The sequence below is a fragment of the Papaver somniferum genome, chromosome 9 (genome assembly GCF_003573695.1).
Source record: "Papaver somniferum cultivar HN1 chromosome 9, ASM357369v1, whole genome shotgun sequence".
Lineage (NCBI taxonomy): Eukaryota > Viridiplantae > Streptophyta > Magnoliopsida > Ranunculales > Papaveraceae > Papaver > Papaver somniferum.
The window spans coordinates 145,951,947-145,976,347 of record NC_039366.1 but is presented as its reverse complement, the minus strand read 5'-3'; the positions used below and the strand labels follow the sequence as shown (position 1 = coordinate 145,976,347).

Here is a 24,401-nt window from a genome sequence, read left to right as displayed (position 1 = left end):
AAGACCCATTAGAATTAAGATTCAAGACCCATTAGAAATTCACGCACCTGATCCGTTTCACGTCTATTACGAAGGATTTGATTCAAATCACAGTTGCAACCGGAACAAGAACAAGAAGGCAAAGCATCAAAGTCATTGATATCATTCCATAATTTATTTAATCGTCCATAATAGTTCATAATCGACTCACCAGATTTTTGTTTACAAGCAGCAACATCAGACTTTAATTGAAAATTTTTAATACCGTTTCCAACAGAAAAATATAGAGAAACTTGGGAAAATGCCCAATATGGCTTGCAATCTTGGACATCTGCCCTAACGTTAAAATGTGTTGGGAAAATACCCCACTGTTAGAAATTGGGGTTAAACCCACATGTGCCAGTTCCTACGTGCGGAAAAAGACATGAATGCCCTAACTTGTCTAGATGCTGCCACGTGTTTTGGAATCCGATGGTCTGATTGCTAGACTAGACTCGCGTGCAATTCATGTGACTTCTAAATTACCTAAAAAATAACTTTTTCAAATATTATTACTTCTGTGTCCTTCTCCCAGATTTCTGCAGGTGGACACTTAGACACGCATCTGACCGTCTATGCTTAAAGTCACCCAGATTGCGACACATGTCACTGAACTAAAGTAACCCAGATTGCAACACATGTCACTGAACAGAAAAAAACGCCACATCGATTTTTTTCCACTGTTATAAACTACAAATTAGTATTGTAACCACCGAAATAAGATAAAGGTTAAGGTTAACATGTCTGCCACCATTACATAAGCTAAAAATACATGAACACATTGTATGTCACCACAACATTTTACAGACAAGGAAAAAAAAGGATTATTTCTTGCTAGAAGCTTTCCCAATTTCTCGGTCTTTCCTCACTGCCAATATATTATGCTCTGGGATGTTCTTGTTATCCCGAGCTGCATTTCCAACAACACCAAAACATAAGTCACCAATTTAACCCAAAAAAACAAGTCTGCTCAAATGTAACTTATTTGCTTACAGCACAACAAATGCAAGATAAGTTTCTAAGCCATTACAATCATTCACTACTACCATCAAGTGTAAGAATTTAACTAATTAACTTAGTTCCAGTTTATATTTCAGATGCTAGCCGTGAATCAAACACCCAAACTCAACATTATTTATATATCTAGCAACAAGAACTACAAAATAATCTGCATGAGCACTATATCATACCCATATCAGCACCGATGTATATTTGTTCACCACAATGAATGATTTTTTTTATCATCATGACTAAGTACAGATATCAACAATCCAAGTATAACCATATCATATCAAAGAGTTAAGTTACAACTAGACGAATTACGAAACGGAACTCCGATAGTATGTATCCCACAAATCAACAAATTTGTTGCAAGTATGTAGCCAAGCACATAACAAATGTATTCACTGATTGGAAATGACAATAGGACAAACAAATTGTGAGCCTATATCCCACTTATCACTAAATTTGTACCCAGTAAAATACAAAATTCACACAAACTGAATCTTAGTATTAATTTGTAAGACACGAATACAAGAAGAACCATAAAATTTAGCACCAATCGATTAGATTGGGACAACAATCATTCATTATTATATATCAAACAAGGATTAGGTCAAGTATATGAGCCAACATTCTAATAGTGTCATAATTAACTTCTTATAGTAATCATAATCATGGTTGTTATGCAATAAAAATTTAAATATGAGACATCAAAATGAACAGTTTACTAACCAATGGTAGCAAAACTTTCTATCATCTGGTTTATAGCTCAATGAGCAGTTCATGCTATTCCAAACAAATTATGTTAACGCCACAAGAAAAATCCCAAATTTCAGAAACAATTTATGCTAATCCACAATTGCTAAACCTAATTTAATACACTGATTTCAGGAAATCCCCAATTTTGACTGAACCATAATTTTCCAAATTTCAACTTTAATAAAATCTAATCTTAGAAAACCCTAATTTCAATTTCACAGTCATGAATTCACGATTTCAATGGCGATTTCAATTAAACCATAAATTACAAAAATAGCTTAAATACCCCAAATTTATGTAAACCCTAAAATTAAAACTACTTCCAATGGAAAATGAACACAACACATCATGCAGTTCAAGTAAAATAATGGATTGGGTTATACTTACTTACTTGTTTTGACAATCGAATTAACCCCAATCGCCTTCGTCTTCAACTTTCCTCGTCTGCAAATAAAGGATTCTTAATCATGAACCAGTTATTATCAATCTGAAATCAACAGTAAAGTGAACAAAGGGTGAATTTAAGGCATAATTATGAAATCATCAATAGTAAAGTGATCGACCTATCTTCTCTTTTCTTTCTCTCCATCTTTCTCTTGGTTCGCCTGTTTTCTTTTTCCTTCGGATCTAGGAAATGAAAAATAAGAACATGTTCGAACAAAGGGTGAATTAGGGCATAATTCCCACGCGTGGGTTGCTCACATGCGCTGTGTTCTCATTTCAATCCGTCGGATTAATTATGTGCATACGTGGCATGATCGTAGCAGATGTGAGTATTTATGTCTTTTTCCCGCACGTGAGAACTGGCACATGTGGACTTAACCCCAATTTTTAACAGTAGGGCATTTTTCCAACACTTTTTAATGTTGGGGCAGATTTCCAAGATTGCAGGTCAAATTAGGGCATTTTCCCCAGTTTTCCAAAATGTAAACTAATATCTTCCCACAACTCATACGCCGTGTCTCGATAAGAAATAGTAGAACGAATATTCGGATCAATAGTATTAAAAATCCAAGCTACAATCATATAGTACACCAATCCTCAAGATCAATGGAATCATTTGCAGGTTTAAGTATTTTACCATTGATGAAACCGAGTTTGCGTTTTGCTCCCAACGAAACCCGAATCGCATTAGCCAATTCCTCGTAGTTGGATCCCTTAAGAACAACGTGCGTGATGACTGTCCCTGGACCATCATTCGAAGCTAGAGCATACAATGGAATGGAAGAACGTGAATAAAATGATGATGATGAGATCAGCGCATCCGAAGAGGAAGAAGATGTGGAAGAAGATGTGCCCATTGTGTTGCTCAAAAAAATTTCAGAGAAAAAATTCTGGCTCTAAAATACCGTAACATAGACGCGAATGAAATTCAAAATATTCTCATTGATTTGTTGGAGAATTAGGCATGGCCTTATACACATATTGAGAGTTACAAAAGATGTCGACATACATCGTAAAGAAAAGATGTCGATATTCATCGTAAAAGATGTAAGAAAATATTTAAAAAGTAAACAAGAATATGTTATAAATATATTTTAATCCCAATAAGAACTCTCGTCTTTAACGCCGGTGTATCGGCAGGTACGGATACACAAGTATATAAATCTTGATAGAAATGAGAATGATAGTTCCGTGCCACTTAAATCCGTAACATTTTATTAAAATGGAATTTTGGATAACCGTAATGGCCTCTTCATTTGTAGCAGTCGCCAATGTGATGGTAAGAAACTCTTTACCATCTTAGATGTATATGCATGTAACTAATCTGGTCTTAGAATTTAGCTTTGTTTTGTGGACTTCGATGTTCATTTTTGTTTACTGCTTGGTGTAGAGAATATTGCTGGGCATAGAGAGTTGGAATAGGGTTTACAATGCTTCAAAAAAAAAAAAAAAAAAGAGTTGGAATCTTTTCGGTAAACTGTTTAATACACTGTGGTCACTTATGCAGTAAATTGCTAAATTCTTATTCTGTTAAGAATGATACTGATGGTGTTTGTCCATTAAATTTAATTTGAATAGCTTGGTTGGTATTGCACTCTGAATTTTATTATTTAGTCCTGTAGCTAAATTGTGTCACTTATGCTTACGACAATTTATCTGCTAGTGAGCTCAAGAAAAACGACGTGAGGGACAAACAACAGGTTCTTTGGCCAAATTTCAAAACTAATAAGAAGAGATATTTCCATCAACAATAAACATGATGATTTTGTTATTGCCAAATAAGATAGATTAATAAATACATAAACAACACTAATTTACAAATACAAATATATTTTAATTTCCACCAGCTTTGCGGTGTTGCCAAACTTATTTATTGACTTTTTAACTTGGAGTTTACTGGTCGGCAAACTAACTTATCTACATTTTTACTTTTTAGAAATACTTCTGAGAAGACTGGAAGCAGAATCACTTATGCTTCTAATATCCAAACAAACTATAAATAAGGTAGGCCCCACGTAAGATAAGTTTGGTTCATGGCATGTGAAGTACGTGCACCCAAAGACTCCCTGACAAATGCAAAAATGATGCATTATTGGCATTTTTATGGGAAATAAAATCTTAAATGTAGTTATCACTTAACTTTTTGCTCTGGCGCTTCTGGATCATTTTGATCTAGCAGCACCTCAGCCTACCATTTGGTATTATATGACGTCACTTAATTTGGGTATTAACCGTATAGTTATCATAATCATAGAGTTATGTGGTTTCATCTATGAAAACAAATCTTTTTTTTTTATCTTGACCGATGATGACGAGTCCGCACCGGTAGTATCCATTTTGTATTCTCCATCCTGTGGATATACACCATACGAATTTCCCTCCCAGTATCCATTTTGTATTCTCCATCTTGTGGATATACACCATACGAATTTTCTTCTCCACTTGTAGCTTTTGCTACCGATGCTCCGGGTGTATGTCGTTAAAAACTTAAAGATCACGAGATAAGGTCTTGGGATACAGACAAGTGTTGGTCAAAAGAGTTTCCAATAGTTACGCCCAAATTTTGATCGGAAGCTATTTTCTGTTTAGATGGATAACCCGGTAAGGCGGTATCCAATCTGTATTCATCGCAGCGAAAATTTAACCAATAAAAAAAAATGTTAATTTTCTTTTGGGAAAATTAAGGGGAGACAAAAAAAACTAATATTCTCATTGTCAGGCCCACAATTAATTTTGGGTACCGTGACACCCATAATCATTTCCGTGACACCCATAATTATATGAAATTATGGAAAATGTCTGCATGACGGATTATGCATCCGCATGACGGGTTATGCATTAAGGGTATAGTTGGCAACGCAACTTGGATATAACATATCTAAAAATCCGCGCCTTAGAAATTTACAAATTTTATATCGTTGGAAATCTTTTAAAGAGAGCTACGCAACGAGTACAAACGACAATATCAAATTTTTGTTTTTCACGAAAAAATCGGAGGTGATCATCGTTTTAGGGAAAATTTTCGAAAACTGACTGCATATTCATTATGCAGCCTCCAAAAAATCTGCATAACACATTATGCAACCATTTTTTCGACTGCATAACAAAGTTATGCATCTATAACAAGTTATGTAGCCATTGTTTTGGTTCATTTTGGTTCGTACAGAAAAAATTGATGCATAATGCGTTATGCAGCCATATTTAAATGATGCATATCAGGTTATGCATCAATTTTCTCGATGCAAAAAAGATTATGCATCGAAACAATTTTCTCGATGCATAATGCATTATGCAGTCATATTTTCGGATGCATAACATGTTATGCATACACTTTCATGACTGCATAACATGTTATGTAGATATTATTGTAGTTGCATAACAAGTTATGCAACTTTGTTTTTTGTTGGTTTCAATACTAAGAAAAAAGTATCTGCATAACGTATATATTATTGCCTTCATCAAACCACTCATCTTTATTCTTTTAATAGTTTGTAATCATTCATCCTTAAAAGTGCGTGGCAACCATTTACAGTCCCTGCAAATTTAACACCAAATTCAACAAACAAGTACTACACTGTAAAAAATAATAATCAGAAAACAACACTTCACATATATAGTGTTGTTTCGAATCGATTACCTTGTGTATTTATATCTCCCGACCTAATGATGGATCTTGTTTCACAGCAAAATTGAAATGCAATAATACAGATCCTTCCACTTGTCTAACAATTGAACTCACTTTACTTAATCCTCCAAGAAATCCAATAATTCCATCAATCACTTCTCATTTGCTAAAATCATTCGAAGCTAAAATCAAAAGTTGGTAAATCAATGAAGGCAATTCATGTAAATCAACTTCTCTCATTCTAATAAAAACTTTATCTAGAAATTCTCTCGACCTAATCTTATCGAGAACTGCAAAATCTGAATCAATTCTCTCGACCTAATTCTCTGGACCCTAATTTTATTTTTCGATTCTTCCATCAATCACAAAATCTGAATCAAACTTGAGTGATAACCAATACCCACTCTTCTTAATCGACCACAACTCATTGGGAATTCACGGTAGAGTGGAGAGGAAGAAGAAAAGGAATTGAAGATGAAGAAGAAAAAGAAGAAAAAAGAACGAAACAGAATTTGATAAAACATGGGTTTGAGAATAATTTTTTCCTAGAAAATGGGTGCGCGCCTTCAGATTTCTGGACGTGGGTTTCACAGTGGGAAAGATCCGAAGAATGGGTCTCCATGTAATTTTCACTTTTCTTTTTATTTAGTTTTATTTATGCAAACCTAATATGAGGTATAGTAATTGTTCGTTTCCGTGATCGAATTGTGAAGATATTGAAGTATGATTAGATAATAAGTTGGTTTGTTTCCAAAGTTTTCTTTAATCCTTTATAATTTATAAAGCTCTTATTCATTTTGGGAACATAACTATGGTGAACTCCTCAATTTTGCTAACGTTTTAACATGCAAATAGTAGGCTGAGGTCCGGTCCAAGAGCATAGCTCAGTGGTATCCCATCAATTCCAGTAAGGAGGAAAGTCAGGGGTTTAATCCCCGCCAAGATTTGTAATAAATTAGTTGTATAGTGGGTTTGGCGGTGTTGGGTCTGGCAGTTGGGCCAGTCCAACTGGCTGGATTCGGGTGGGGACCTGGGTCCGGCTTTCGCGTATAAAAAAAGTAGGAAATACCATATAGTCCTAAAAATAATATTTTAGAGAGAGTCTAGTCCAGTTGACTCAGTCATGTGTCTGTTTAGTCCTTTTTGGGAAAATATATTATAGTTTGGTCCTAGAAATTATGGTTTGGTCCTAAGATGATGTCATGGATGATGTAATTGTCATTGTGGGGTGACAGAAATATCCTTTTGGGACCACATATATATACAAAAAATCAATAGAAAATATCTCATTCTCAGATTTACTTTCTCTCTCCTCTTTATTTTCAGATCTAGTTTTCTCCTCTCCATATTTTTTCTTTTCTTTTTTTTTTGCAGATGATGAACATGATGATTAGATGAAGATTCGTGTGTTTTTCTTCTTTTTTGTTGCTGTTGGTGTTGTTGAATATGATGGAGACGATGAAGACGGAGAACATAATGATGAACGATGAAGATTTGTGCGTTTTTCTTCTTTTTTTCTTGCTACTAGTGTTCTTGAAGATGGTGGAGACGATGAAGATGATGAACATGATGATGAACGATGAAGATTTGTGCGTTTTCTTTTTTTTTTCTTGCTGTTAGTGTTGTTGAAGATGGTGGAGACGATGAAGATGATGAAGACGACGAAGATTTGTGATGAAGATGTTGTTGTTGAAGATGAACTCGTGTTTTGTTGTTGAAGACGACGAAGATGATAATGTTGCAGTTCATTCCATAAACGAACTCTGTTTTTTAGGTTTTTATAGGGAGTTCATTTCTGGAATGAACTCTGTTTTTTTAGGTTTTTACATTGAGTGCATTTCTGGAATGAACTCTGTTTTTTTTTAGGTTTTTACATGGAGTTCATTTCTGGAATGAACTCTGTTTTTTTAGGTTTTTATATGGAGTTCATTTCTGGAATGAACTCTGGTTTTTTTAGGTTTTTATATGGAGTTCATTTCTGGAAATGAACTCTGGTTTTTTTAGGTGATTTCTGGAAAAATAAGTAGAAATTAACAGGAGTTCATTTTGAAGAATGAACTGCTACAAAAAAAAGAGTAGAAATTAACATGAAAGGGTACTTTTGTCCATTTAATATTTTTAAATAATCATGGACCAAACAGTAAATGCGTTTTCCCAAAGGACTAAATAGACATGGGACCACCTAAAAGGGGACAAACGTTTTTCCCAAAAAAACAAATGGTAGGCTGAGGTGTCAAACAACAGTTTAGATGGCAGTTTGTTGTTCCAATTAAACTACCAGTTCAGATCTAATAGATAGAAGCCACTGAGTGCGAATTCGTGCACACTCCTTAACGAGTGTATATTTCACATTTTAATCTCTACCCTTAATTTAATTTAGGGAGTTATGTAACGAGGGTCATGATTCTAAACATGGAGGGTAATGGAGCCATCAATTAAATAATCAACCAATTAGAAAAATATGTGAAATATACACTCGTTAGAGGAGTGTGAACAGATTTGGACTCGAAGCCACTGGTAACAAGACTTGACTAAGCTGATTTCTGAAGACAACAGCAGCCGCTTTATTTGTAGAACTTTTTGTTGCCGCTAAACAGCATCAAACAAACGTTTGGGCGCTGCAGTGTTCAGATTTGATGATGACAATCATGAAACTTTTAAAAGCAATTAGCAAATTCATTCTAGACCAACTAGTGAAACTTATGATGGGTTTTCAAGCATCAAAAACTTGTCATTAATACGTTATATAGAGGTGAGGCCCTTAGGTGAGTTTTTGGTGCCAGAGGAGGGTACCATTTTCCTTCCAGGTGTACCGGAAAAAAAAAAAACATAAAAGGAAGACGAAACTGTTTTAGTATCTAAAATGGAAAATTTGTTATTTGGTCAAAAGCCCAAATAAATAGTTATAGGAGGGTCCAACCCGAAATAAATACTAATCTAGGGTCCAAATTTGTCTTATAAGTGATCATTTACCGATTTATCCCTGGATTCATACGTGCGGCATAACAAAAGCTTAAAAAATAAATTTTCTCTCCACTAAATCTCTCTCGTCTTTCTTTCTTCTTCTCCATGTTGCAGATCGGCGATGGAGGATTGAAGATAACAATTACGCTGCAGAAAATGAACGGGTAATGCAAACATCTTTAGATCTGTCATAGTTACATATTCATCTCTAGATCTATCGTTATTTGTTCATTAAACATAAAATTGAGTTTCAAAACCTACTGAATACCTCAATTTCTAAAAATTTTTTTTACTAGAAACCCTTATATACGAATTCAAGCGGTAAACAAAGAAAAACCAAGATCTAAAGAACTAAAAGCAAAAAAATCTCAGGAGAAGAAGAACGAACTACTAAATCAGTAGAACAAGACCATTCTGAAGAATCTCAAGCAGCAAAAGAAGACCATTCTGAAGAATCTCAAGCAACAAAAATGGTGTTTGTCGATATGATCCAGCAGTACATATACGTTTTACCAAAAAAAATTGGATTGGATTTTGCTATATTAATAGATTTGTCTTTTATTTTGTCATGCAATTTGATTTTTACAATACGAACCAGCGGTATTTATGTTGTACTAAAAAATAACTGGTCTGATTTTGTTATATTTCATACATTCATCATTTCATTGACATTGTAGTTGAATTTTACAATACGATCCAACAGTATATATATGTTGTACTGAAAAACATTGGTTCAATTTTGTGATTTTCGTAGATTCACCAAATGATGTAGCAGGTAGTGGTACCAGAAGACATGATTTAGTAGTAGCAGTGGTGGTTTTGGTGTTAGTGGCGTTGTAATGGTAGATCGAGTTCTACGTTTCAGTTTTTTTTTCTCTGTCTGTCTTCTATTTTTCTTCTTTGGTTCTACGTGTAAGAAAGAACATAAATAATACGATGAACAATACTAATTTTGTTGGAAAAGTCTATAAATATTGATTTCATTAGCATGTTAGGCTAACATAATCAAATACTGCAATTTACAGTACATATATGTTGTACTAAAAGTACATATCAGCTGTACTGAAAAGAATACTGTCAAATTACATACCAGCTGTACTAAAAAGAATACTGTCAAATTTGACATTATCAAATGTCAGTACATATTGGTTGTACTGGAAAAGAAAAAAAACAAACTAGATCGACCTTATCAACTGATCAAGAAAAAAAACAAAGATTAATGTACACTATCAACTTTTAATACATATTGTCTATACTGAAAATAATTAATCAATTTATTATAAACTTGTTGGGTACATAATGGCTGTACCAAAAAAGAAAAAGAAAAAACTAAAATCGATATTATCAACCGCCTGAACATATTGGTCTACTTGACGTCTTGGAATATCCAGGTGACACCCCTGAGTCCCTGACTTTCCCCTTTCCTTTACTAATTCAAAGTGTTTAGAATAAATAAAAAATGGCATGCTTCAAAAGAAGAAGAAAAATGGCAATTGAAGAATTTGACCAATATGCCAAGTTCAAGCCTGTGTAAGCAACCAAAATGATCTTTGATAAGCAACCAAAAGGGTCTGTCGAGACTTCAACACTGGATTTCAGCTGCAATATTGAGTACATATCTGCTACACTGCTTACAAATTTGAGTACATATCTACCGCACTGTTAGTTGAGTACCTAAATTCCTCAACACTGGATCGACGCTGAAGTCTTCTAAGTTTCCAATGACTTCAAAAAGCATTAAAGGAGAGATATCATTAACACCATTACTACACCTCCAATCCATTTCTATACAGGATTTAGTACATAGTTACTGCAGTGCATGCAAGATATACCGAGAAAAAAAAAGATTAAATTGCAACAGTGCATATACGTTATACTGAAAATTTCAGTACAGATTTACTACAGTACATATATGGTATACTGAATTATCCAACAACACATATATGCTATATCGAAAAATTCAGTGCATAAGTACTACAATGGATACATTCCATAAAGAGAGAAAAAAAGCGTAGAAATAAACACTCATTCCAATCTGATACTGCTATGAATGATTGAAGAACTGAACTACCAATAACTACTAAACTGCCTGGTTGTTTTACGGTAAAAAACACCAAAAATGATTTCCTCCGAGTATATTGTTTATGTACCGAGATTTTCACAGTGCATATATGCACTGTGATATCCTAAAGTAAGGGTTTATACACTGATTATTTTGAAGTGCATCACTCACGTACTTTCAAAAATTATTATTAATTAAATTCATTTAAAAAGGATGAACGTAACCTTACTTGTTTAAAAGGCTATCATGATGAGATGTTAACAAGCAACTTAAATCCAAACAATAAAAGTGGCACTACGGATTCCTAATTTTCTTAAATCCATGTCCATGCTTTCCTAAATGTCTCAAAGCATAATATTAATCCAAACACCAAATTACCCTTACACAACCAACTGTATCAAAGAGTAAAGAACAAAGGAACATGGCATAAGAACGCACCTAATAAGAATCTAGAGCACAAAGAGTAAGAGATGCTCTTATCAAATTAGTTGCCGCATTGCGACCCTTCATTGTACCTCTTCCTACAATAATTAGTTGCAAAAGATACCAAAATAAAAAGAAGAAGCTAATGACAAGTAATTACTGCAATATCTAATCAACAATTCTAATAATATTACTAAATAGCAGATAGTAAAACACTAATTTTTGTCGGTATGACATATATGTACAGTTGGATCATGTCCACAAATAAACAAAAAACAATATGTGAATTAGTAAAATTACCTAGAGTTTTTCTAGTTAAGCATATATGCACTCTCGGATCATATTCTCAAAATTCATCTAGGTTTTTTGTCAGTACAACCTATATGTACTGTCGGTTCAGACACAAAGATAAACTACAAGTAATCAAAAAGTAAAAAGACATTGATGAATCTTAGGGAAAAAAATATATGCCACATTAATAACCACAACTCTGATTAAAACCCAATATAATATAATACCTATAATTCCATATGAAGAAAAAAAATCCTACCAAAATCTAGTTTGAATCTTCATCTGTAGAAACCAACTCCATTTGTAACTTCCCTGCCTGATACACCCATCCATTGTAATATCATCTCAGAACCAAACCTAAAACCTATAGTATGAAACTAAAATGATTAAATCTAGCAACAAAAAATAAACACAAAAAAATTCAGATTGCAAGGTTACCAAATCACCAAATTACCAAATTGCATTGACAAAAAACACAGTACAACGTTTATACACTGAATTTTCCTGGAGTGAAGCGCTTATAGACTGACGTTTTATGAAGTGTAGCCTTTATACCCTGAGAAAATAACATTGTACATCGTTTATACACTGATTTTATGAAGTGCAACGATTATACACTGAAAAAATTACTTAACAACCACATTGCGATGATTCTAATCGACCATCTACAATGGATACCTATGCACAAGTTACCATTTTGATAGTAAAAAACGTATTAATTCACTGATTTTGTATCATTATCTTAATACTGAGATGTGAGAAGTCTCATTACATGAAATATATACTCACTAAGATACAAAAACAGTGGTGCAACATTGCATTTAGTATGATACTAGTTCATTATTTAACAGTACATCAATTATGAACTACTGGATCATATCCCAAAACAGCTGAAATCAACTTGAAGTTATCTTATACACAAGAGATGAATATTACAATTTTTTGTTGATAAAAAATGAGTATACTATCTTGAGTGCAACATTTATGTACTGCCATATCAAACAAAAACTCAAAATAACAAAAGCATGATTTTAATAAATATAAAATAAAACAATAACAAAAAAGACAATCATTTGAAAGCTAAATAAAGTGAAAATATGATAACATGAATAGAAATCAGATTCAAAACAAACAAAAAAAAAACATACCTTATAATTGATTTGGTCTTCTTATAATCGATTTGGTTTTCAATAATTTTGATTAGTTTCAAAAGTTTCAAAAAAAAAACCCAAAATGACGATTCTATATCTTCTTTTTCGTTGATCCATTTTCGATTCATCTTTTTATATTTCTTCACCATCAATTGCTTGTATTCTTCAGTACAACGTATATGTACTGCTGGATCATACAATCACGGATCTACAATCAAACTTTAAAAACTCAAATCTATACTACCAATTTGTAACTAGTGAATCTAATTACATAATCAATCATTCAAGTTTCAATAGGAACACCAAAATAAACTAATTATACAAATAAACTAACTCTTCTAGTGAAGAAGAATAGATTGAAAACAAAATTAAAACCCTAAAACAGGTAAAAATGAGACTAAAACAAGGATCTCACCTTTGTTTTGGGTGTTCTAGATGATCAATAGAAAGAAAAGCTTGATGATATTTGATCAATCGATGAAAGACATTTTTTATTGTTTTTGTCGCCATCGCCAGAGCTCTTCTTCTGAACAGAAACAAAAAAGGAAAATGAAGAAAATGAATTACGATTTAGGAGAAATGTTTATGTATATCTAGGGTAATATGCGTATTTTAAAATTATGTATGTCTAGTGCCGCACGTGTATAGGACCTGGAATTAAAAATTTGGGTCCATTTTTCTGTTTTCTTTTAATTATGGACCTCTGATTACTGGGCTTTAGTTTGTGGACCTGCCACTAACTAAGAACACTATAATGGTACCTATTGGTAATTCCTACATCTAAAATCCCCGAAATCAGTGTCTAATCTCCTAACCATAGACGTTATAATTGCATTTTTATAGGTCAACCAAGCTGGCATTTGCAATCATCGTAATACCGTCGGTAAGGATTTCTTTATGAGTGGTATCTACGGGTCACAAGTGAATAGAAGATGAATAGAAGAATAGTGAAACTCAAGGCCTAGATGATATTTGTGAACCATCTTTTGCTTAGACTAGATATACATAATAGATAGAATATCCATTAGTACACCCAGCAGACGGAAGATCATAATTGCCGACGAGGAAAATATGAGGATTTCATGATTTAAAATGTCTTTCATAAATATTGTCCAACTTCCACGGGGAGCCGGAACCTGACGACCATAAAGCTCATAAACCATATAGTTGTAACAAACAACAGCATAAGCTATCCATGATTAAAACCCTACTGCATTAACAGGCAATTCTAAAGCTTGTGCAAAGTAATACTCCCTCCCTCCGTTTCTGGAAAAGTAGTCCAAATTGAAAAAGTGAAAGTATCTCTTTTCCAGAACGGAGACAGTAGCGAACAAGAATCATAAGCTACTAAAGCATAGAAAGATAACGTGACACCAGTCTTCCTTGCCCAACGGGAGAGTACCTTCTTGAAGTAGGTGGAATTGAATACATTAAAATTTGCAGCAGTACTAGAAAGTGTAGTTATTCTCAGAAGGTTTCTCTTTCATGTTCGATCTCTGGATTTCTAACGCCAATGAGCAAAATTTCTATTACCTACACTTAAAAAAAAAAAAATCTATTACCTACACTTCTTATTTCTCTCATAGCCGTTGCAGCAGACTTATCATGAATACCGCGTAGGTGGGTACTCATCAGAGAATCATGAAGGAGATGATAACTTTAACATGGTTATCATGATGGTGAAGAAGTCAACCCACGACCCTAGTCTTATAATTTGCAATTTGTACAACATAAGATTCCCTAGCACCTTTAGCAAACATTGCAAAGATTTTTCTACTTATTTGATAATTATCCAACATAAAGCGTTTTACTAGAAACTGTAACCTACCTTATCCTGGCAACCCTCCTCCTTGCGGTTTCACCATGTTATTACTTCACAACTCCCTTTCTTGCTCAAGCTACAAAATCAGGCAAGCTACTTAACTTTCACTCTTTGCAGCTACTACTCATCTGAGTTGAAATAAGATTAAAATTCTGACTCAAAACTTCTAATATGTTCATCTTCTGTCTAATTAGTTGATTTCAAGGTCAAACCTGCAGAACCCCGATTTGAATCAGAAAGTAAAGTTTTTTTAGATACTCAGGTGAGTTTCATGAATATATTTCTATACTAGACTCTTTACATCTACCTTATATTTTACTTAATCCAAATAACTTACACCAGAGCTCTTCCTCGCAACTGTTTCGTGGAAAGAAGAATACAGAAATGCAGGCATATGTAAGCAAGTATCACAAGGCTCGATCTGGACCCAGCCCGATAGGGAACCGGAACCCACCGTTCAAGCCGTGATATAATAGGTATGAAATTTCTTCATGCAAGTGAAAGTGAGTGGGTAGTGTAACAATGTAAGTTCAATAAGGTTGCATGTATTTGAGTCGGTTTGCTGACTTGATGTATGGGGTACATAACTTTATTCTGAGTTTTTAATAATAGAGGAAAGAACTTATGGAGACTCGGAGTTTACAACCATTTAGTTGACAGGTTCCAGCGTACATGATCTATAATTGCTGTATAACGTCTGCATTCTAAAGATTCATATGAGATAATATTAGATTGGCTTGATGTAGCTTATCATCTTCTGGCATGACTGAAGTTACAATGGACAATGTTGAGTTACGGTTTCTTTTGGGTTACTTGTACCAGTTGAATTTAATGAATTTGTAGGAAACCCCAATGCAATCAAATAAGCCAACATAAGAATGGCCACTATACTATTAAAAATACAATACGTTGAGATATACAGGACTCACCAGTAGCTACAAGAAGGGATACCATACATGACATGTTCACACAGTACGCTTCCTCTTTGATCGCTTGCTCTTCTTTGGACCTGAATAATCGGGAATCTGTGTACTGCCACTAGAAGCTAATGCCTCTTCTAGAGCATCCTGAGATAAATGATTTTCTTAAATCAGTTAACAGAAACAAAAGCTGAAATCACTTTAAATTGGACGACCTTAGCGTATTTTGCACATCCAGAAATATACAGAGGGATGCAATTTACCTTGCTGTCTGTCTCTTCGTCAGAGACGTCATCAGCATCAGACACAGAGTCCAAAACTTGATTGTCCTCAGATAGCAGAGCTTTGTTCACTTTTTTCTTCTCTTCTTCTTTCAACTGTCGAAACCTATTGTCATGATTGGCATACCCGCAATTAGTGAACTGCTAAAATACAAAATTGTTCCTCATTTTAAGCATAAGACCAACCTTTCACCGGCTCGTGATGGTTGAGATGTCGATCTTTTTGCTTGACCTGCACTAATGATTCCGCTTGCATTCTCACTTACAGCAGGCTTTGCACCACCTAACTTACGTAACCACACTTGTTGTGCAGTGGAGAGGATGTTGTTCGTAAACCTAGGAACCCAACAAATAACTTAAAATGCATGCAACGAAGGTAGATCGAGGTGAAATTAAAGCAGAATAATTCATTTCAATGAACACTTTTATCCAACTGAAATAGTGAACTGCTTGATAATCTCTAACCATATCATTCCAATATTTTATGTATTATAACGCCATAGTATTTGAGACCTACCAGTAAATTGACAACCCTGATGGGACGGATAAAGAGAAGTAACCAATCATAAGGGGAAGAAACTTGAAAATAAGTTGTGTGTTCTTCATATTGGGATCGTCTGACTGAAAGAGGAAGACATTAGTCATATTGGAAGCCTGGTAAATTACTTAGCAGTGTAGAGATGACAGCGCTAAACAAGCGAAGTTAATAATCCACCTGTGGAGGCTTCATGATCTCCATAGAAACAAACTGAGAAGCGACTAGGAGGACGGGTAAAACCAGGTAAGCTGCAGTATCGGACCAGCCCAATGGTGGATGTCCATCCTGCACAACACATTCTGTACTGTTATCTATACAGATTGCATGAAGCGAAATAAATATGAGTAGTGCTACCTCATCAGTCTGTGGCAGTTTTACATAAAGTGTAAATTTTATTTCAAGCGTATTTTGGATAAGAAATAATGGGACGTGAATGGAGTACGACACATAATTGAAACATGTCTAGGGAAATGTTTCTTGTTTTTCACGCTTTCCAAATTATCAGCTAACAAATAAGAAAAGCATGCATGACTTAAATCTAAAGTTGGTTACCACAAATGGAAAAAGCCACGAAATGCCAGATCCACTTTGTCTAGCAGCAATACTGGTAGGGCCCCCCAAAGATGGAATCCAAAAAAACCCTTCAGTCAGCAATCCCTGAAGATAAAGTTGATGCATTAGAAATTAGTAAATTACCATACAATATATATGTAGTAGTGCGTTGTTGGAGCTTAGCTTGTTAGGCTTCTAACTAGTTTCTTGTAATAATATTTATATCTTTATCCAATAATTTTGAAAAAATAAATAATCTGTTTGCCAGCAAAGACCATCTACAATATGGTTATCTCATTACCTCATTTGCTACATTTGAAAGAGCTTGATATAACCCAATAAAGACCGGTATTGTAGCCAAAGTTGGGAAACACCCTGTTTATCAGCAACACGAATCCAAAGATTATCAAAATGATGATCAGGTATTATTAGTATTCAGGGATGAAGATAGCACGTGACAGTAAGAGGTAAGTGAATTAGGAAAACCAAAAGACCCAACCATAAAAATGCTTATCATTGATTCCAAAAAAAGAGACTAGATGAGTAAATATAACCTGCCAGTGGATTAACCCCAGCTTGCTTGTAAAGGCGAGATGTCTCAAGTTGTATTCTTTCCTGAAAACAGATTATCAAAATGAAAGAAAAAACTCAGAGAGCTTCAAATATCATGTCTAAAATGAAGTCCACATGAGCAGTTTTGAATCACATGGTAAGTAATTTCTAATGAATGCATGACAAGTGCTCCCACATCTTCATGTAAAAAATCAAAAAAAAGAAGAAGAGAGAAGCAAGTTTGGGGTATGGCATAAAATATCGGCAGCGCACCACTACTTTTTTTAGAACAATCCAACTAAAGCCAGGCAGGAAAATAAAAGACATAACTGGGTTCTTACAGTCTCCTTTACATTATTTTTCTTTTTCAAAAGATACAGAAAATTTGAATAAGTTAACTGAAATAAAGATTGCATAAACCCAAGAAAATCAAAAGGCATGCATGATCTAACATATTTCTAGAGCTACTTTATTTCAGCGACAAAAGAATTTAGTTCTAATGGTTATGCACTTGGCCAGAGAAATATATGTTTTACCTGATTGCCCGCATATCTTGCTTGAATAGCTTTGATCTTGGGCTGAAGATTTTGCATCGCCAATGTTGACTCAACCTGCATGTCAAATCAACAAAACAAATTTAAGGTTGGGGACACATATTTTCTTAGAAATTAAAAGACAGTAGACAACGGCCCACTAGGATAATTACATTTCCCTCGTTAAATCACTTAGGAAAACGGCCAAACTTACCTGCTGCTTCGTCAATGGAAGAGTGACTGCCTTAACAAGTACAGTGAGCAAGATAATCGCAAACCCATATGAGTAGGGAACATGTACAGCTGTCAGTCCATCCTTCAAGACCTGTAAATAAAACAATAACTCATCTCAATTCCTTGATCACAGTGGGTAGCAACAAGAAAAGACAATATGTAAAAGGCAAAAACATAGTAATAGAAGAAAAACATGAAAGCTAAAATATAGAAGCATCTCGGTGCTCCTCTAATTAAGTAGTAAATTCATCTGGTGTTGACAGCCCCACAACCTGGGTTCAAAACTCGTAAGCACTCTAATTCCTACCGGCCAATCAAAACAATAAACTACAGAAACATCAACCATATGTAGCATTAGAGCATAAATCAGCTCGAAATCCCATCAAATTATTTACTTTGACATGTTTTAGATTCCCAAACTAGCAAAGCTAAGGCCACGACAATATTAGTTACCTACTTATCTTTGGTGTACTCATTTCCAGTTCCCATCAACTCATTTCTTCCCAATGAACTATCACATACATTAATTCCTCCTCAAAAGATACCTAAATCAATTCTCTAGTATCCAACCCAGACCCGAGGTTAATAGAGCTGTGATTAACTTCCACAAATCTCCTCCACCCATTTCGAAACAGTACCTCACACTATATTATCCTCAATTCTCTGCAACCACCATAGCATAGCAATAGGCGATAACACAAACTATAGGCTATAGCACAAACAAACATAATATATTACATTTTTCAGCTAAAATTCACAACAATTAACAATATCATCTACACCCACAAGGACATAACAATCATATAACTAACAAATTAAGCAAAACCATGAGCACCCTTTAATAATATTACCTTGAGAACAACTTCCATAGCATCTGAAATGAAAGCAAACCAACCACCACTTTTCTGAACAGCAACATCAGTAGAACCAGAAGCATCTACACTAGTTGTAGCTGAATCAGCAGCAACAACAGCTGCATCAGCAAGTGTATATAATAATCCTCCAGCTCTATTATAAATTGCCTGAAAATCAACAGAATGAATTGGGGGAATTTCTTGTAAGCTGAATTTGATTCTGTTGAATTTGCGACTAGGTGTTGTAGTGGATAAAGGAAATATGTGGTGGTTACTACTATGATGACGAGAAACAGAAGGTAGTGAATTACTCAGAAACGGTGAATATATTAAGGATTTCGCCATTTTTGAAGATATTTTCTGAGGAATTTAATTTCAGTTTTTTCCTTTTCCTTCTGTTTCAACTCAAGGTGGAGTTGAGATGAGGGAGAGAGTTCCAAAATCCCACACAGAGAGTTTTTCAGATTTTTTTTTCTTCTACGTATTATCCGTTTCCCATGGGTCATGTATTTTATTACCAAAGCCCATGAGAAATTCCTTGGCCCGAGATTTTGAACACTTACTGAAGCCACGTATTCGTATACTTGTTGGGAATAAGGTGGTCGGCATTTTTACACGAGGTTGACACTTGACAACCGAGAATGTGAGAGATTTTTTTGCTTTTGTATTTTTTTTTTTTATAGAAAAAAGTGCATGAGACCTCAACAGAGCTGTCTACTCAGGTTTACAGTAATGGGATCACCTGAGCTAAGTCTAGCATCAGGGTAATCCTTCAAAATAAGAGTGGCATTATTACAGTTATCCTTAATAATAATATGGTTTGTAGGATACTGTAAGGCATTCCATAGAGACTGGAGATTAGGTCCTTTCCAGTTAAAGTTTTGAAATAAGAGAGAATGACTAGCAAGTCTAGCTAAGTTGGCTGCAGTAATGTTTTGTTGTGGTGCCAGCTTGATTAGTCTGCCTAAAACAAAATCAATTGGTTCAATGTTTCTATCAGTGCTTTGATTGTTATGCCCCTGAAATCTTTCCTGAACTTGTAGTTTATATAGAGACTGGATTATTTGTAGAATTCCTTCTTCCTCTGCTGCATAGTCGATATTGTTCTGGCGCATTCCTTCCCCCAGTTCAGTGTCAGTTGAGCTCCTCTACTTGCTCTTCCTGCTCTGCTGATTCCAGTTGTAATGTCTTTGAAGTTTCGTGCTCCCATGCATAGACCTGTGGAAGACATTGCCATAAACGCAAAGTTAGGATAGGATGGTATATATGGGTGAAAACTATTTCTGCTGATTTTGGTAATTTTGGGTGTGTGTGGATGAGAAATGAATCTAAACCCTAAACAAATGCACTGCACGAGAGTGCTTTTTGATTCGAGAGATCAATCTATACAATTCTGGCCTAAACCAAGAAATGACTGTTCCAGACTTGCTTCGGTCACAAAGTGAAGGAGATGGGGTTGATCTTAGGGAGGGAAGCGAAGAAGGTGTTGAGATTGTGAAGGTGTTGGCTGTTTATGACTTGTATCAGAATGTTGAACTGGCTTGCACAATGTAAGCTATCAGTTCTGGGTGTTTTCTGAATATTATGACAACACTTGATTTCTATGTGTGTTTGAGAATAGGTGAAGGACCTATTTATACAAGTCATTGAGCGTAAACCTTCATCTCGTAGGAAGTGGAGGAAGTTGAGTGATGGAGTAGTGGGGTCGTGTAGGTGGTTACACGATCACGTCTTGGCCCACTTCCCTCATCACCTTAACCGTCCATGTCTCCTGACACGTTCTTTTAAATGGGCGCGTTGCACGTCGCACGCTGTAAACCGCCAGACCAATACCCCAATAAGTATCCCCCAGTTTGTGACATGCTTGATGTCTCGAATGAGTGGATCGTGGGACCCACATGAAGTAGCATACGGTGCTAGGTTAAATAATTGAGTAATTTAAGAAATCGATATTCATGAAATATCGTGTATACTTTATGCGTGTAATACATCGAATACAATCAATATGTATGAAGCATCGCAGTTTTAAAGCTTAACGAAGTAAGTCGTGGATTAAGCGTCTTAAAATAGCTGCATGCCCAACTATCTTCGAGTGATCATTTGAAGGCCGCATGGACGGGCCATCCCTTGACCGATCACTCCTTGTGGTAGAGTGACGGACGGTGATCACCAAGGTGCCTCATTGGCCGTTTAACTCTTAGCCTAGGTTGTCTGACCAAGCTGGCAAAGTTGGACGCGGCGACACACGTTTACGACCGTTGATGGATTTTAGGGTTTTAAAGAGGTGCACAAGCATCACTCTTTAGATTGACCGAAATCAAGCATGGACAAAGCTTCTGGTGGGACCGACTGGGCATGCATGTAAACGACTTTCCGGTGTACAAGTCCGTACCACTTTGTCTCATGAAGGTGCGATCTAGGCCACTCAAGTCGACTGGCAAAGATGAGTGGCCGTGATCGATTTGCGATAGAAATCCTTTGTCGCAAAGGATTTGGGAATCGCGTGATATGCCTCTTTGGGGAGTGCATTTCGAGGCGCTCAACCATGGTTGGCCTAGGCCGATTGGTCACACGCATAGGTGGGCCCACGGTGATCACGTTGATACTCTTGGTACCTCTTAAGTCTATATCTACACCCTCCGTTTAGGATGGCGAAGATGGATGGACGCGATCGAACTGCGGCAGTTATGCAGCGCCGCAAACCCTAATTAGGGTTTTAAAACGGTCACGTACGCGTGACTTTGGCTAAGCGGTTTGGCAAGCTATGCTCCTCCTTTGGGGAGACCGACCGTGTGGGTCCCATGTTGGGCCGACGGTGAACATATGTGTACCTGTCTGATGGTCCTAGGCGCGATCTAAGCCATCCAAATATGCCGACAAAGTTGGATGGTTGTGATCGATCCACGACCCTTTAAGCATCACGCCAACCTTACTTCGAGCAAGTGTTTTCTGCTCTATGGCTAGGCCGTGAGAGAGTCGACCGGGTAGGTGAGGAGTGGGCCCGCCAACGTGTGCGCTGACCATTCTCTGATCATTCATGGGATGATCTAATCCGTCCAACCACGCTTGCGAAGTTGGACGGTTGCGATGGTTTAAGACTGCCCTGGTGTTGATGGTGGTTTTTAGCTTAGGGATAAAATCGTAAAACCGTCTGACATGACGTCACTATGACCAGTAGCGCATTTATTGAATCAATCAGCGTGCCTACGTAAGAATTACCAGGGTTCCTTTTTTAATATACATGTGTCATATTCTACAGCAGAACCCTTAGTATTGACTGACATCATCTTTGTATATAACAAACCTTAATTCTCGCAACACCGTGCCAATGGCAAACCATGCCAGCCACGTCTCCGTGCCAAGGCATGCCAACCATGTCAGCCGCACCACCGTGCCAATGGAAAATTATGCCAGCCACGTCTCCGAGCCAAGGCATGCCAACCATGCCAGCCGCATCACCGTGCCAATTGCAAACCATGCCAGCCACGTCTCCGCGCCAAGGCATGCCAACCATGCCAGCCGCATCACCGTGCCAATGGCAAACCATGCCAGCCACGTCTCCGCGCCAAGGCATGCCAACCATGCCATCCGCACCACCGTGCCAATGGCAAACCATGCCAGCCACGTCTCCGCGCCAAGGCATGCCAACCATGTCAGCCGCACCACCGTGCCAATGGAAAACCATGCCAGCCACGTCTTCGCGCCAAGGCATGCCAACCATGCCAGCCGCACCACCGTGCCAATGGCAAACCATGCCAGCAACGTCTCTGCGCCAAGGCATGCCAACCATGCCAGCCGCACCACTGTGCCAATGGCAAACCATTTCATCCACATCTCCATACCAAAAATCCATGCATCCATGCCGCCATGCCACAGGCGCGGCTATGCCACCTCGGGATCGCAACATCCCTCCTGAATTCTTCCTGAGTCTTACTGTCGGGCTGTTTTCACCTCCCGAACGAGCTCAAAACCTAAATATCCCCGCGTAGGGAGATAGGAAATTCATTCGGTCGAATGAAGTGGCGTACCATCAAAATCCGAGTCCGTACGAGAATTCTACAGCGATTCTAGTAAAGGGTGCTAATTAAGGTTTCAACATGCCAAACTCTAATTTAGACAAAGTTGTCAGGCTACAAACGGAAGGTAGCCACGATCAACGGTTACCCTTTCTCCTGGGATGCAGATCTCAGCCTTCCAAGTTCGCCACCAAACATATGGAAACTTGCGTCCCAAAGCCAAACATCTAATTTTGGTCGCGCCTAACACATGCCAAAGCCATGCACGACGCTGGCTTCCAAAATGAAGGGTTGCAAAAATCAACGCCTTCCCTTCCATATGAGATGAAGATCTCATCCGTCCAAGTTCGCCACCAAACATATAGAAACTTGCGGCCCAAAGCCAAACATCACGGTTTGTACTAAACCCTAATTTTGGTCGCGCCTAACACATGCCAAATCCATGCTCGATGCTCGCTGCCAAAACGAAGGGTTGCAATAATCAACGACTACCCTTCTCTTTGAGATGCAGATCTCGACCATCCAAGTTCGCCACCTGACGCATGGCAACTTGCGTCCCAAAGCCAAACACCACGGTTTGCACTAAACCCTAATTTTGGCCGTGCCTAACACATGCCAAGGCCATGCTCGATACTGGCTGCTAAAAACGGAGGGTTGCAATAATCAACGGCTATATCTCTGAGATGCAGATCTCGACCATCCAAGTTCGCCACCTGACGCATGGCAACTTGCGACCCAAAGCCAAACACCACGGTTTGCACTAAACCCTAATTTTGGCCGCGCCTAACACATGCCAAAGCCATGCTCGACATTGGCTGCTAAAAACGGAGGGTTGCAATAATCAACGGCTATCCTTCCCTCTGAGACGCAGATCCCGACCGTCCAAGTTCGCCACCTAACGCATGGCAACTTGCGGCCCAAATCCAAACAATCACGATTTGCAGCTAAACCCTAATTTTGGCCACGCCTACTCTATGGCAAAGCCATGCCGACTTTACCATGCCGCTAGTTGCCAAAACGGAGGGTTGCAACAATCAACGGCTACCCTTCCTCCTGAGATGCAGATCTCAACCGTATAAGTTTTCCACCAAACTTGTGGCAACTTTTGGTCGCAATGCCAAATTCCATGGTTTATGCCAAAACCCCTAATTTGGACGCGCCTAAAATATGCGCGAGCATGTTGGCCATGCCGCCATGCCACATCTGCTAGTACGTCGCTATGCACAGCTGCTAGCACGCCGCTATGCCACAGCTACTGGCACGACGCCATGCCACAACTACTAGCACGTCGCTATGCCACGACTACTGGCATGCCACCATGCCAAAAATACTAGCGCGTCGCTATGCCACAACTACTAGC

General features: G+C 37.1%; 1 protein-coding gene and 2 long non-coding RNA genes across 12 annotated transcripts; 1 reads left to right on the top strand and 2 right to left on the bottom strand.

Annotated features, from left to right (window-relative positions):
• Positions 1-663: 663 nt before the first annotated feature.
• LOC113313344 lies at positions 664-2,460 on the bottom strand. 2 transcript variants are annotated; one of them, XR_003341796.1, is made up of 3 exons: positions 2,343-2,460; positions 2,167-2,223; positions 664-928 (listed from the first exon to the last, which is right to left on the bottom strand). It is a non-coding gene; the product is annotated as an uncharacterized LOC113313344 (long non-coding RNA). The 2 variants fall into 2 exon arrangements; XR_003341797.1 differs by having other exon boundaries at positions 2,171-2,223.
• A 10,377-nt stretch (positions 2,461-12,837) lies between these two features.
• Positions 12,838-19,510, bottom strand: LOC113309398 (inner membrane protein PPF-1, chloroplastic-like). Of its 9 annotated transcripts, XR_003340570.1 has the most exons (14): positions 19,023-19,510; positions 18,152-18,262; positions 17,941-18,015; positions 17,407-17,467; positions 17,154-17,227; positions 16,853-16,957; positions 16,478-16,585; positions 16,280-16,383; positions 15,949-16,098; positions 15,745-15,868; positions 15,491-15,628; positions 14,568-14,637; positions 13,155-13,265; positions 12,838-12,947 (listed from the first exon to the last, which is right to left on the bottom strand). XR_003340570.1 is itself a non-coding variant. In XM_026557822.1 (12 exons), exons 1-11 carry the CDS (start codon positions 19,368-19,370, stop codon positions 15,527-15,529), a joined length of 1,362 nt encoding a protein of 453 aa, XP_026413607.1. In that variant the 5' UTR covers positions 19,371-19,510; the 3' UTR covers positions 13,237-13,265; positions 15,491-15,526. The 9 variants fall into 9 exon arrangements, 6 of the variants coding, with proteins under 6 accessions (XP_026413607.1, XP_026413612.1, XP_026413608.1 ...); XR_003340572.1 differs by lacking the exon at positions 14,568-14,637 and having other exon boundaries at positions 13,155-13,262; XR_003340571.1 differs by lacking the exons at positions 12,838-12,947; positions 13,155-13,265 and adding an exon at positions 13,936-14,272.
• LOC113309399 lies at positions 14,686-15,192 on the top strand. Its single transcript, XR_003340573.1, has 2 exons — positions 14,686-14,823; positions 14,904-15,192. It is a non-coding gene; the product is annotated as an uncharacterized LOC113309399 (long non-coding RNA).
• Positions 19,511-24,401: the final 4,891 nt, after the last annotated feature.

What these genes read in the sequence shown, in the direction of transcription:
- LOC113309398 (XM_026557822.1), bottom strand. Translation starts at nt 19,370, where the DNA reads ATGGCGAAATCCTTAATATATTCACCGTTTCTGAGTAATTCACTACCT. An exon ending in TTCCATTGACGAAGCAGCAG is followed by an intron (nt 18,016 to 18,151) that starts GTAAGTTTGGCC and finishes TTTGACATGCAG; the next exon opens with GTTGAGTCAACATTGGCGAT. An exon ending in CAAGATATGCGGGCAATCAG is followed by an intron (nt 17,468 to 17,940) that starts GTAAAACATATA and finishes ATCTGTTTTCAG; the next exon opens with GAAAGAATACAACTTGAGAC.